This window comes from Charadrius vociferus, unplaced genomic scaffold (genome assembly GCF_000708025.1).
Source record: "Charadrius vociferus isolate BGI_N301 unplaced genomic scaffold, ASM70802v2 scaffold67, whole genome shotgun sequence".
Taxonomy (NCBI): Eukaryota; Metazoa; Chordata; class Aves; order Charadriiformes; family Charadriidae; genus Charadrius; species Charadrius vociferus.
Genome location: NW_009649485.1, coordinates 2722746 through 2737939, shown reverse-complemented (window position 1 = coordinate 2737939; position 15194 = coordinate 2722746). Strand labels below are relative to the sequence as shown.

The window sequence follows — 15194 nt, the reverse complement described above, 5'->3', positions numbered from 1 at the left end:
AAAGAGTGGATGACTTCGAAGGGAGACTTGGAAATGACAAATTTAATTTTGCTACTTTAGCCTGTAATATCATTACATTGGCTGTAGTAGATAAGATCAAGAAACTTACAGCACCTGGTGCCGAATATGCAGTTTGAGTCTCCTAGCACTAAGAACCATCAAAACCTTCATCAGTACTTGGAACAGTAATATTTCGTAATTTGGCTAGTGATGTTTTCCTGTAGAAAAGTTGGGACTTTCTGTTCATCTCATGAGTACAAAATATTTTGATGAACCTAACCATGGGAAAGTGCAGTCGTCGTTCTAATGAGTCTAACAGATTTGGAAAAGGTTATAATATGTTGCATCACGTATGAGGTCTTCTAGTGATGAGGGAATGAACATTTAAAAATACCTTCATTTATCATCTAATTTACAAAAAAATAAGCCCACAGAAATTACATCGTGACTATAAATCTTGCACAGAGGTAATGGGCTAATGGTAAATATTACTTAATCAGAGGTGTGGGATTTTGAGACGTTACCAGAAAGGCAGACCAGCGTTTGGTCATGAAAGAGTACTTGTTTCACCTAGAGTGGGCAGAAAATTAGGCATTTTCAATAAAGTGTGCTGTTCAAAAGACCCAGAAAATTCAAGCTCAAATGAGAGATTCAGGAGTAGGAGGCAGTTTCTTCTTGATCTAGTGAAAACACTGTGTTCAGGCACAGAACAGACAAATAGAAGGGCTCCTGATTAAAACAACAAAGATGATTCTTGGGCTGGAAGATCTGTGCTGAGAAAGAATAAAATGGCTGTGTTTTGTTTAAATAATCAGAGTAAAGGAGGTAACATTCTGATATAAGCCAAGGGGACAGGATTATTCATTAAAAAAGAAAAGGCTAGCAATGAATTAAGAGAAAAAAAATTTGGATTGAATCAGATTGTGGAAGCCTCTGAAGGTGCCACATATAAAGCTGTTGTGAAAAAATCCCTTTTCTAGCAAGGGCATATGCAGCACAGAAAGGGAAATGGAATAATTGCTGCTTAATGAGCTTGTGTTCTTTATTTCTAGATTGTTTGCATGTTAAAAAAGATGATGTCCCATTGAACACAGAAGAAAATGTTCAGAAATCCTTTCTATTGTGACCTCAATAGATTAAATAATAGACTAAAATGCAATTGTTTATATGTTACTTTATTGACAGAAGCTAGCACTTTTTTTTTTTTTATATGAACAGTGTATTTTCCCTTTTCAAAAGGCAAAGCTATGACTTAGAATGAAGAACTGCATTAATTGTGTCCTGCCTGTCGTACTGGGGAAAAAAAAATATGTTTTTATGAAATGAGTCAAGTTTCAGTTAGGATTTCTGTGCATTGTCAGTTCACACAGCGAATAACTGGAAAGAGCAATCCATGTGTCCTTGCCGTTACAGTGTTTCCACTGAATATGACATTTCATCAAACTGAGTGATTAACAGCAAAATTTAACTGGCCTGATACAAAAGTGAGCCATGGCACCTGTGTAAAATAAACCGTGCCATTTCAGAGCCAGTAAAATGCACGGCTGTTCAAATTTACAGGCTTCTGGTAATGGAGATTATCATTAATCTAATAAAATCCAATTTAACAGGGACTACTACTAAAACTAAAAGTCACGCATTTGCTATGTTTTATCATTTAGTTTGTGGTGACAGTCTGCTTATTTTAAGACAATTTCTGTATGAAGTAATAGCTTGAGAAAACATAACTGTTTTATATGAGAGTGAAATACTGGTTGGGTCAAGTGCCAAAAGTGTAACTTCACAGTGCAGAAGAAAAAAAGAACATGTTTTAAATCTAAATAGGTCCTTGCAGAATCTGAGTAACACATTTAAAGGTATCAAGGTCTTTAAGAGTCAGGTTTTAAATAGGATTATTTTTTATAGCAGTCTCTTATCAGTCTCTTGCTGCAGAAACGTGGAACAAGTAATTAAAAAAAGTCTGTAAACCCATGTGTTTACAGTAGTCTTAATAACTTCTTCTATTTAATCATTACAGCATCATCGTAGCAGTTCCAAATGATGAGTTTTATCAGCTAGGCTGGGTGGTTGGAAGTCAGTGTAATGAATGTTGATACTATCAGACAGTTGCAGAGCCCATTGATGTTGATAGAGAGATTCCCACTGGTTTCAGTAGATTGTGGATTAGGTGACATAAAATGAAAATACTACGCAAATGTAATCATATGCTCACTTTTGATAAGTTTCTTATAGTTTTCATATATTTACAGAAGTCTGCATGACAGTCTAAAAAGTCCTCAGCATATGGAAGAAGTAATGATCTTACTCCCCTCTCCCCTCTTCTTTTTCTTTTTTGTTTTTAAATTGAATTAAAAAATGAGTTATTTCTAACCAGATTTGAACTTGAAGACTGGGCTTGCTTTCTCGTCAACATTTTCTACTCTGTCACTGGGAATAGTGTACCACGTTTATTAAGTTTGTGGAAGTCTGCCGGGTTCTGTGTCACAATCTTCTGTAGTCTCCCACAATCTTTACGTGCATATGGTAATTCCACTGAACAAGTTCTTTGATACCGCTCTGTGTGTATATAAATGTGTACATTACCTTGCTTGAAGTGAATTATGCCGTTTATAAAGGATGACAGTGCAGTTTCTGTGCTCTAGAGGGTGCTACTGTTCGAAGTGATGAACAAACTTTTGCCCTGTTGTAGTAAACTGGCGCTATAATTATTTTTGAGCATCCAGTCTTGTTATTGCTAGGATCAGTAATTAATTCCCGGTACGCTGTCCAGACGTGGCTAGAAATCAGTGTTCAACTGGGACTGAAGCCTGCACACGTTATGTTATTTGTACAGCAATCGGACTGCAAGTGCTGTACGACATTGGCAAGCGCAGATCGCCGAGTTTAAGGGTGTGCCGTGCTGTGAAGAGAGGAGACTTCCACGACTTACACGAGCAGTTGTTTGCAGGACTGGACCCCACGTCTTTGCTGGATGCTCGCTTCTGACTTAATTAAAGACCGTTGCTGGAAAGCTCTGCATTGTGGTGTTAAAGAATGCAAATTGAAGAAGTATAAACCTGTTGCATGTTAGCAAGTGATTTTCCTGTTGATTTTGCTGCCTGTTGAAAGTAGCACCAGTTTTAATGCTTTGTTCATTTACATGAAATGAAAACACATTGGTTTCGTGGCGTAGTAAGGTACTGTGGAAATGTATGTAGGTGCTGTGTAGTTTGAGGGAAATATTTCAGGTCTTTTTTATATATTTGAAACATTTTTAGTGATTACTACTTCATTCATTGTCCTTGCCAAAGTTCGGTAAGTGGTATGAGTTTGTATTAGGCTGCATCTGTGGCAACTGTATATTTTATAGTTGTTGAATTTTAAATGTGCGAGATTTTTATCCAAAAAATTAATTGTGTAGGAAAAAAAAATTGCATAAATATTTCACATCTTTTGAAAAGATTCTGACTATAAGAGGTCATGCTAATAACTCCAGTAGGCGGCATTCTTATTAGTAGCTGTCTCTTTTCTCTACATTGGAAAGCAACTGTTTAAACTGAGTTTCAGATGAATAGTGGTACAGCTTGCTTTCCTTCTCTTCCCTACATACAATGCAAGAAATCATCAACAATGGGCAGCCAAATGTTACTTGAATTGGGGCGTATTTGTTTTAACTTTACTCGTGCTGACAGCTCTCCTTTCGCCCTTCTCAACCGCCTTGCCTGGACATCCTTCCTTCCTGCAGAGGTGCTCCGAGAGTTGATGTACAGGTGTTCTGTGCACAGTACTGAGAGTAGTCAATGTCAAACTACAATTCAGTGAAGTTATCAATAGCACCAAAGAATTCCGTTCCCCATCTCCCCTCAGTAAAAAAAAATAATATAATTTAAGCATGTAATAAATGCCTTTACAATAGGCTTGCACATTTCTCATTACAAATAGGAAATAATTTAAGCAGGATATGACTGTATTTCCTAAGCACAGTAAATAAAATGGAAACTAGGTTCTATTTCACAGCAAACTTATGCTAAGAATTTCTTAGTTTGTTCTGGAATGACTGAGTCATGACGTTTTGTTGTAAGATAGCAAGATAAATTCTTGCAGTTTGTGGCTGGACATTTGGAGAATATTATTGAATATTATACATTTTTAGGAAAGTTGTTGGTTAATGCTTCTTTGGAATTAAGTCTGTTTAATGTTTAAATGTCATGTTTGTTTTCAAGTCTCAGATTGCTTAACTTCAGTACTTACTGTTTATTTTCAAAGCCAAAATCATTTGTTGAAATGTGAATCATGCCAGAGTTTGTTTAAAGCTTGCCTAATTTAAATGATGCTTAAGTAGAAAAACTGAATTTAAAGGAATAGCATCTCACTAATTAATAATTAGCTGATGTTTTGAGCACATTCCAGTATGAGCAATGGACTTAGTGCTAAAGAATTGAAGAGCCTTTGTGGTTTCCTATTTTCGTTTCCTCTCATGAAACAGAAATCAGTTATGATAGTTGTTAGGGTAAGCATTGTGGGAGGTTTAATCTCTGTATATGGTCAAGTTACCATTCGGCTTTGCAGAAACTGAGTATTACTCTTAAGCATGTTGTTCAGTGTTCAAGAGGCAGCTTCACTGTGACGTTTATTGTGTTATGTAGCCAACATAATTCTATTTAAATTAAATTTGTGCTATGTGATGTCCAATAACGTGTTTACCTCACCTGGTGCTGCATCAGAAATAAAATCTAGGAGCTCAGCATGTTCCCAGTAAAATTTGACAATAACATTATTAAATTCATGGGGATGAATTCGACAATAACATTACTATTAAATTCATGGGGATACGAGTTTTAAATATTTTTTGAAGTGGTGAATCTCAGTTATTCATAGAGATGATTAAGCTGTCTGCTGTTGGGAATTGGTTACTTTTCTCCTGAGGCAATGTGGTGCTATCTTTGAACGTGAGATCTTCCTATCTGGTGTGTGGCTGTTGTGGGCTCCTCCCAGGGCAATACAGATGTCCTTGGCTTTCCTGCACCTGTTAGATTAATGTGGTCCAGCTGGTGCTTCAACATAAACAGCATTATAAAACTTAAGCTGTGTCCAGATATCTTCAGAGTTTTCAAGAGATAATTTTCATATTCATATGGAAATTTGGAAAGAAAAATAAGGGATTAATAGTATTTTTTTGTTAGATTTGTGATACAGTCTTCTGCTTTCGTTATTGGCAAAAATACTTGATAACATTATCCTGTATGTATGCACCTTCTATAATAAAACTATAGATTTCAGACTTCATATGTGTTTATTACAAGAAACCAGTATAAACCAGTAGTGCAAATGCTTTCTTCCTTATTTGTACCAATTGCATTTTCATACAGAATTAATTGTTGGGCAATATTTTAGTATGACATTTCAGTATAAACACTTTCTTTGCTTTCTACCATTGGTTTTCCATAATACCTAAGATATCCTTAAATATGTTGCCAAAGGCAGTGTTTTCAGTTGATTATTATGAAGTTTGGTTCTTTCCATACTGAAACTAATGGTGAAACTCTTCTGTCTTTCAGTGGGAAAAGAATTTTCCAAAAAGCAATGATGAATTGTTTTAATACATAGTATATACATTACTTTCACCGATGAAGTAGATTTATTTTAATATAATATCATTTTATCAGATGTTGAAAATGGACAAAGTTTGTTGTTTGGTTTTGTTTTTTTTCCTAAGACTTCAGAAGATGTTCTCCGATGTTCTGGTTTTGGATTGTGCAACAGATTTGTACTTACATATAACAAAAGCATGGAAGGTACTCTAAGCTTTGGCTTGAGCAAGGAAGGTGCAGAGACAGATTGATACCATCTCCCTTTTTCAACTTCATAGTTTATCCACAGATTGTGGTTTTTTAAAATTCCCATTTACTCCAAAGCAGATACTTGCTGCCTAAGGCATACAACTGACAGATTACTAGAAATAATGCCCACTTGTTAGACCTGGGAGACTGGATCATTGAATTCAGTTCTGTTTTATCACAGCAGTCTTCGTGCATAATAATTACTTATAAACCCTCCTTCAGATTAATTACATCATCTCAAGTTATAGTCTAGAAAAAGCAAAACTTATTAGTAACTTAGGCACTGGCGAATTTGGTGACAACAGTCCCAGTACCTCTGATGCTTTCTTTAAAAACAATATAAAGTTTCTAAGCATATTGTTCCCAATAAACCAGTTTTTCTAAATAAATGAAGTGGATAAAGATTAACATGAGTGGTTGTTACAATGTTGTTCACATTGAAATGCATTTCCACTGGCATTATTGACTTCAATGAGAGCAGGATTGCATCTTTTTAGTGGTACTTTTTTGTGTTAATAACTAATTGTGAAATATGTATTTCAGTACGCTTAATATACCCTTTAATGTTGAAAATCACATCATACGTGCTTTTTATCACAAAATACTGCGTGATGGGATGTTAAGGACAGGAGGATGTCAAAGGAAAGAGAATTGTGTATGTGTAGTAGGCAGATTCAATTAGCATGTATGTGTATTTTCAAGACACTGAAGACCATACAGGAAAGTTTCCTGTAGCTACTGATTACAAATACATATATCCTTGATTTGCTCTCCCTTTTTTTCTGCAGGGCCAAGGCTTTTCGTGGAAAAAAGGTCCATGGAGAATATGACATAAAGGTTGAACAGGTAATTAAATGACTTAATCTGAATGTTATTTTTATATTTGTGTATTTATACAAATACCTATATATGTATAAATACATACCTCCCTGGAGGTATTTAAAAGACGTGTGGATGTCTTAGGGACATGGTTTAGCGGTGAACTTGGTAGTGTTAGGTTAATGGTTGGTCTCGACGATCTTAAGGGTTTTTTCCAACCTTAATGATTCTATGATTCTGTGTGCATATATGTATAGATAGATACATAGCGCTTTGTGCTTCAGGAAACCCTCACAAGTTAATTAGAACACTCAAAGATTTAGTTGTTTCATGCTAACGTGGCTTTTTTTAGAGGATTCTGACCATAATTTGTAGATTAAAAGCATGTCATATTCAAAAGTTGTTGCTTAGAGACTGCATTTCCCAGAAACTCCATGAATTACATGTTGCATTTCTGTATCACTAATTCCTTCGCTTAAGGATATACATACACTCTGGTTGGAGTGTTAGCATGTTTTTTGTTTGTTTTTTTTTTTAAAAAAAGCACAATAAATATGGAGATATAATTCAGGGTGCATTAGAATTATGGCTATTTTATTTGAGCTAGATATCTGAAACTAGGGAATTAAATACGTCTTTTCACTGCTTTTCAATCTTCTGTTCTATGAATAGGTGCTACTGTAAGAAGCTTCAGTACTTAGGCTGAATTGTTTTGTCGTTGGAGTTTCGGAGTGAGGGGAAAATGATTGCTAGCTGTGTGGATTCAGCTTACCTAAGTTCACCGCAATAGCGCAACATCTAGCTTTGCTTCATTCTTTACACCACTGTATATCTGCTGGTGTTCTTGGCTTGGAAACGTGGAAGGCTTTGCCAGGGATCTTCAAGAGTGTTGAGGGAGAGATGGGAAAAAGAAGACAAGCTATTTTGTCCCAAAATACCATTCACACCTGGATCAGACCATGCAGTTGACGTTTAGACACGCTGTCTCTCTAATATTAACAAAAACTGGGTGTAAGCCCAGAATATGCTTCGTATGGTCTCTTGTAGGTCTGGAACCACCTTTAATCAGTAAGAGACAGAATGTTTCTGAACCCTACTAATCACTTTTTAACACGTCAACACTGTGACAATCGTATACAGAGTTATTAACAACTATTTTAGTGTTCTTTCGCTAATACCAGAGAGCATTATTGTATTTTTATACAGAAACCTATCACATACAGTATTTTCTATCATGTACTAAGCTTTAAAACGACAAACTATATTGTGAATCCTTGTAATTGTTTAATATGATTTGTTAATTGGAGAGACAAGTTGTCAATCTCAGATTAAATAGATTTTAAACGTTCTTTCAGATTGTCAGCACTCATACAAATATTTCAATCTCTCACCATTTGCACTGTTTTTACAATAACCTTGAAACTGCCCCTTGTGTTTAGAACATTGTAACACTGATCCAAGAAAGCATATAAGCATGTGGGATTTAATGAAGAGACCTCCATGCTTGAAATCAAGCACATACTTAAGCTATTAAGTTGGACCGGTGGTTAGAGTAGTCAACACTTGCCTTAACTGAACGCTAAATTCTGAAAGCCCTAGATGGATTTTACTTAGGAAGACTTTCAGTGATACCATTTTTCAAGAGGAGACTAATGAGAATTCTGACACTCTCTATTCTGTATTAGTGTCCGGGATAGCAAAGACGCTTTTATTTATCCACTAGAAGACAGTTGGCTGCATTTCAATTATTCTGCTCTGTAATGTTATTGTAAAGTGCCTTGAGAGTCTAAGCTGATGAAAGACTGTGGATAAATGAAAAACATCCTGTCCTTTCCTTTCACATAACTGTAGTTTCAGAGTATGGAGTGATTCCTTTTAAATTCCACATTTCTAGTGTGAGAAGATACTTTGAAAAAGTTCTTTATTTGTGAATCTTTTGAGGCAATTGTTTATTAGCACCAGATCTTTTAAAGAGTAAATGTACATAAAGGAAATAAAGGGATGAAGTATACGAAGAGGCACTAAATGCTCTCAGAAAATGTTCTATTTATCATAGTTATTTTAACATTGCTTTTGTACTGTTTTCTTCAAAACTTTACACAAATGTTTGTTGAGTCTGTATTAATATCTGTGATAACACCATACAAAGCAAAAATATAATCTTTACACTTCTGTGCAGACATGAATAAGGAAATACATTTTGGTACAGCCCACAGTCATTTTTTCAGAAAGGTTTTTTTTTTCTTTTTGCTTTCTTTTTATTAGAATTTAATCAAATGTGATGTGTCATACGTGGCAAATACTGTTAAATTAATATCCTCTTAGTGCTCATTTTATTCCAAATGTATGTTGTCAGCAGTTCAGATAGTAATACTTAAAAGAAGGGGTTTAAGAAATTAACCGTAAAATAAACCCGGCTGACTAACGTGAGTCTTCTTTTCATAGGCAGAATTTTCAGAAATCAACTTGATAGCCCATGCTGACGGCAATTATGCAGTAGATATCCAAGTATTTCGAAATGGCACTAAAGTTGTCAGGTAAGAAAAGCTAAATAACAGCAAAAAGCAATAAATGGCATAATGTCTGCATGTAAAGGGTAGGGAATGATTTTGTGTGTATGTGCGATAGGGACTTTGACTGATGCAATTCATCTCGGTCATTGGCACGAAAAGTGGGAAGTAAACTATCTGACCAGTGTCAGACAGTCCTGTTTGGGACAGGAGGGAAGTCTCTCGACACTTTCATCCCATGAAAGATGGATTTGATTAAGATGGGAGCGAAGTCTGGTGTGAAGAATACCCGATTGGGAGTCAGGGTTATTGATTTGGGTCTTATCTTTGCTTCAAAAATAAGACAGCCTTGCTGATTTTGTACATGCCAGACCTTTCCAGATGAGCAGTATTTATTTCCGATGTTGGATCTTTTCTTTTGAAACAGGCCAAGTCAGAGTGTTTCTCTCAGGATAGTTACTGGAATATCACTGCCTGTTCGAAAGATGGCCATTTAAAAGCCTGAGATTTTCCAATATGCTGTTTTGTCCAAAAAGGATCAGGGCAGGGTCATTTTACCATTTTTTAAATTTTTTTTTTCAGTGAGGATGTCAACAGCACTGTAAACGTAAGGGGAGAAAAAAGGGGTATGTCTGGGGAAAGTGAAAGCTTAAGTAAGAATTAGCTTTATTTACTTATTTTTATTTATTTCAGTATTTCAGGCAGGCCTATATTTTATCTCATTAGTGGGTACCATTTTTTAAATGGCCAGTGCAGTTGGCCAGTGCAGTTGAGTTAAGCGTTGCAGTTGTTTGGGTGAACAATTGCATTGGGAAGGGTAGATCAAGCCACTAACAGTGACCTGGTAGTTCCCTGCTTATGTTTATCTTCAGGCAGGAGTAAGAGTTCAGGGACCTGGACAGCATACAGCGTGTCTTGTATCATCATGGTTTTGCACAACATCTGTCCAAATAAAAGATTTGAAATTTTCATTAAAAAAAAAAAATCAGGGAAAAAAATATTGAAAATAAATGTACTTTATGCTTTCAAACTCACAACTGTTTAATCTCTCTTACGTTCTAAATATACTGCAGCTTAATACAACAACGACTTATGCCAAATCCACAACATTATTTCCTTATAAGAGTAAGAGATTTCATTTTAGTTTAATTTAGTTTAGTTTTTTGTTTTTTTTTTTCCTGATGATAGACGTTTTGGAGCCAGGAAATCTTTATCACTGCTCCTTAGTGGCTTTTCTGCAGAGGATTTTCCAAACAGAACAAAAATATTGAGGCCAAGTTATCATCAAAACATGTCAATACTTAATGTGAATCGGGAACCTCCATAGAAGGATATATATTTGCAGTTTGTGACAAAACTTGGTAAAATTGCTGCTTTTGTTAAGAAGCAGAGAAATCTTGTTGTGTCATTAGATAACTCTGACAATGAGATGACAAAGAATTTTATAATGTCAGTTTTAAGGGTAATTTACTTAACCTAGTAGAACTACCTGAAGTTGATAAATTTCACTCAAAGGTGTATGAAATATCTGTGTGCGTGCTTTCTGCCGTGAGGATATGCAGACACGATGGGACAGCAGTTCTCTGTTTCTATGATAACTTCTCTGGAGATACAGAATATTTTTTAAAAACAAAAGTATTTTTCATAAATTTTCTGTATCTTCCAGTAAGTGCTAGTCTTCATCTTGCTTTAAGCCTAGTCAGTTTGTGAAGTTTATTGCCTGAAGCTTCCAATGTGCTTCTTGTGTCACTCAGGAATGCAGAGATACTGATGGGTATTACTTTACTTGTTCAGTTGGTAAGAAACTTCATTTGAAATCCAGCGTTAAATCTGGGTCAGACAATAGGATGGGTGGCATGTTCCTTTGTTTCTGTCTGTCTCCGCTATCAAGAGAGATGGGGAAACTACTGGTCCCACTAGTATCAGAGTTCATATCGAGTATGGACTATGAGCATATTACTTAAAAGGGAGTATTGAGATGAAAAGTCTTATGTGTTATTAATGTGAGGTCCAAAGTGACTTTGTATCTTAGATTTATGAGCAAAATATTAGTTTGTAAAATCATAGACGTTTCAGTGACAACATTTTGGTGCCTTAGTTTAGGAGGAAAAAACTGTGTAACAGGCGCCTGCTTGTTTCCTTTTTGTGAATGAAAATAAAACCGTGAAAAATGATATCTCATGTTACATAATGCTGAGATTTTGGGTTCTTACAAATCCTTGAGCCGGGATTAAAATTTTTCTCATGACCTTCTTTTGTATACACAGTCATTCTGTCCAGCAGTAATTACAGAACTAGAACAATTATGTAAATGTGTCTTGTCCCTTTGAGGAGATTTTGCAAAGCAAAATATATAATCTTTTTTTTTTTTAAAGTACATTCCCCCAGTTCCCCAGTTGTGTCATTAAATCAGTATTTTAAAGGACACTTTCTGTTCTTTACTTTTATTTAAAAACACAGTGTTGTCTTTGAGATGATGTGTAATCCCCTTAGCACTATTTTAAATTATAGAGGGGTCTCTCTGTCACTGAGTGGTCTGTGTTTTTGATTAAGGCATTGTTAGTCTTCTAAGTATTATACTCATTCTGTGCCAGTAAATGGAATTTCCTTGTTTCAAACGCTTGGCTCACCACCAGGAAACCTAGATCACAAATTCTCAGAACTATGCTACAACTATTTTCTTTGAGACTTCTTAAAGGCAAGCATTTCTTCACAAGGTTTGGTCATCAGCCTACGCTGCCATTTTAATGACTCTTGACAGCAAATCTTTATAATGCTGCTTTTGCCAAATCGTGCGTTACATTTGAAAGCCAACTTAAGAATCCAGCTGATGTACTTTGACTACGGCATTCAGGCTTGAGTCTCAAAACTGCTTCAGCAATTTTAACATTAATTTTAGTTGGTTTGGTTTTGTTTTATTTTACTGGAGTGAGACTTCAGAATCATTTTGTGATCTTTGGACTTTTTCACTCCAGTTTACATGCCTTGAATAAATATAAGTTGTATGTAATTACACCAATTTACTACACTAATTTAATTTACGCTGCAGTTATACCTCTTTCAGGAGGTTGATAGCTTCAAGCTAGTCAGTGTTTTTTCCACCTGTAAAATTTGAATACGGAAGAGAATCTTTCAACAGTCAAGTTTAGGAGTGAATTGCCCTGTACTGACTCTGTCCCAGTGCATTACATTTTCTGTTTTCCATAACCTTCCTCAGTAACTAAATGGCAGGGTTTAAATAAGGTGAAGATAGTGTCAGACTGTTCTCAAAGGCGCGTGGCGATAGGACAAGAAGCCACAGAGGCTGCAACAGGGGAAATCCTGATTAGGTACAAAAGAGAAAGAGGAAAAAAAGTGCAGTTGTAAGTTTAGAAATTCATTTTGGTAAGTGTCTTGATCAACAGTTGGATTGCGATTATCTCCCGATTATGGTATGATTCCTTTTGTGAGCCGTGGGGTTGCTTCATCCCTTACTGTCTTTAAAACAGCCTGACAATAGTTGTGAAAAAAATTGTTCCCAACAAGCTTAAGCTTCTGGCAGATACATTTGCGTGCTTTTTTTTGGATTCTTGTTTTTCAGGAACTGGTGCACATAGACCAAGAACATACGCAGAGTTTATATATATGGTTTATGTTTTGGTGAGACAACAACCTGAAAAGCCATAACTTGTCTCTCCTCTTAATGGAGCTGATGTTTTCTGAACAGTGGTTAAGAAATGATATAGTACAGATTTTCATAAAGCCATAGTAATTCTTTCTGTCTTGTAGCGTTCACCTTTGTTTTGAGTGTTCTTTTAGTACTTCTCTATCCATCAGCGATACGTTTTTCCCTTTTAAGATTTTGCTATTGAAGGAAAAATGAGCATTGACTTTTAGCAATGTATCTTTTTCTTGCTAGGTCATTCAGGCCTGATTTTGTCCTTGTTCGACAACATTCATTCAGTATGGCAGAAAATGAAGATTTCCGTAACTTGATCATTGGAATGCAGTACGCAGGCATCCCTAGCGTCAACTCCCTGGAATCAGTCTATAACTTCTGTGACAAACCGTGGGTGGTAAGTGATGTACCGAAAAGTTCTTCTGGTGCAAAAAGAGTTAGTGACTTTTTTTTGTTTGCTTGTTTAGTTCCCGTTCATGAATATTGAGTATCAAACTGCAAAGTTACTTAGCAGAGCAGTGAAGCAATAGTGAAAGGGATAAAAAGTGAAGTAAGGTATTTAAATTATCTTTTCAAAGAGCTAGTGTAGGCAGTGTGGAGACAGAGAGAAAAAATATTTATTGTACAAATAATGAAATAAGTGAGGAAACTAACGGAAAGCCTATCCCCTGCTAACATACTTCCTCCAGTGAGGAAAGTGTGTTTATTCACAATTTGTCTGGGAAAAGCAAGCTGAGAATATTTTTCATGTTTGTGGTTTTGAACATAATTTAAACAGACTTTTAGCCAGTGTTTTCTTCATGCCTGTGAAATTTTTGAGGCTACGACTTAGCAAGAAAATCTGAAGCCATTCGTTTCCTCGTTTGAAAGCTCTTTTCATAATCTTGTGCATATGGGGCAGGAGTTAGTCTTTTCAGTTACACCTAGAGTAATGTGATACACTGGAGAATTGCTGATATTTGCTAATTTTAGTGTAGGAGCCAATTCAGTTTTTCATTACATGCTTTGTAGTGATGGAGGTGGAATTTGGTGATCCTTTTGGTTCATAGAGAACTAAACATTAGTAGCAACTAATTAAAATGTGGGGCTGTAAAAGATGATTACTGGTGGTGCAGTCAATGTTCCTGTAGTAGTTATATTCAGTTGCCCAAGAGCTAATGAAACGTTGAAGAATACCACTTGTTATAAATAGCCAAAGCTTCGTAACTTTTTCCTCTGATGTCTGGGTAAGAAAAGAACAGTTGTCGGTATTTTTCATGCTGAAGGAAGGTTTTACTGTAATACTTTTTATTGCTTTGAAGATGTTTATTTTTTCACACTTACTGAAAATCTCTCCAAAAAATTGTCAGCAGATTTTAAATATACCTCTTGCAGCTAATTCTATTATACTTTTATGTTGCAGTAAACTACAGTGGGGAATAAAGAATTGATAGAGCATTTATAACTTCTCAGCTACATATTGTGCATTGCTGAATCCATTATTTTAATACATCATGTTTTCTATGCTGTGTGGCATTTCTTAATGCTTTGATTCATTGTATGCAATAAAGCTGGGTGGTGAAGCAATAACAGTAGCATTTATATGCAGTAACGATGCAATAAAAAGTAAATGAATAATTCCACCTTGTAATATTCTTCTGGTGGCATTAGTGCCATGGGTGTTCTTCCACCAAACCTACAAGGCTGTCTCTTTCTTACAACTGGTCTTGTTGCACATAAAATTTCTCTGCTTATTTTTCACTCTTATAATTGGGAGTTACTAGGAGTTGTAGGAATATTTACTATAGTAACTGGAAGACCTGGCAAAAGCAAATGCAAGGTTACATGTGTAAAATAATTGTCATGTTCTGTATCTTTTTTTTTTTTGTTCTATACAGTACACCTCGTAAACAAATAATAAAGTGTTATGCTTATAAGGGCTTATTTGAATTTAGAGTTATAATAATTTTAAAATAGTCTTAAATTATGGTAGTGCTTTTTTAAGGCGTGACGTAACAGTTCATGATGAAATGGATCTCTTCTGAATTGCCAAATCTGTATCTTTGCTTTATGCAAAACTTCCCTTTTTAGCTGAAATTTCTGTAGTTTGTCTCAACCTAGATACAAAAATATTTTTAAGCTGATCTTATTTTATTTGAACATAGAGAAGAATGATTAATTTTTCCTTTGAGATTTTTCTACCTTGCCATTTCTACATCTGACCACCAAAATGTTTGAAGTACTCAAATTTTGCACAGCCTCAGCAAGAGTCCATTTCACATCTCTTAGCTATTTCCTCTCAGAAATTACTGTTCTGGAGACATTTTAAAGTGTCAGACAGGTCACATGCTTCACTACACAAGACAGTGAGGCTGAGTAGGGAATGTTCGTGTGTTGTGCATCCTTTGC

The 15194-nt window shown here is 35.6% G+C and overlaps 1 protein-coding gene across 1 annotated transcript in view; it reads left to right on the top strand.

Annotated features, from left to right (window-relative positions):
* SYN2 (synapsin II) overlaps positions 1 to 15194 on the top strand; it is a 181230-nt gene that overhangs the window by 58516 nt on the left and 107520 nt on the right. The window contains exons 2-4 of the mRNA XM_009889959.1: positions 6608 to 6665; positions 9084 to 9175; positions 13047 to 13203. Coding sequence (XP_009888261.1) covers positions 6608 to 6665; positions 9084 to 9175; positions 13047 to 13203 — 307 coding nt within the window. The remainder of the gene's footprint in view (positions 1 to 6607; positions 6666 to 9083; positions 9176 to 13046; positions 13204 to 15194) is intronic.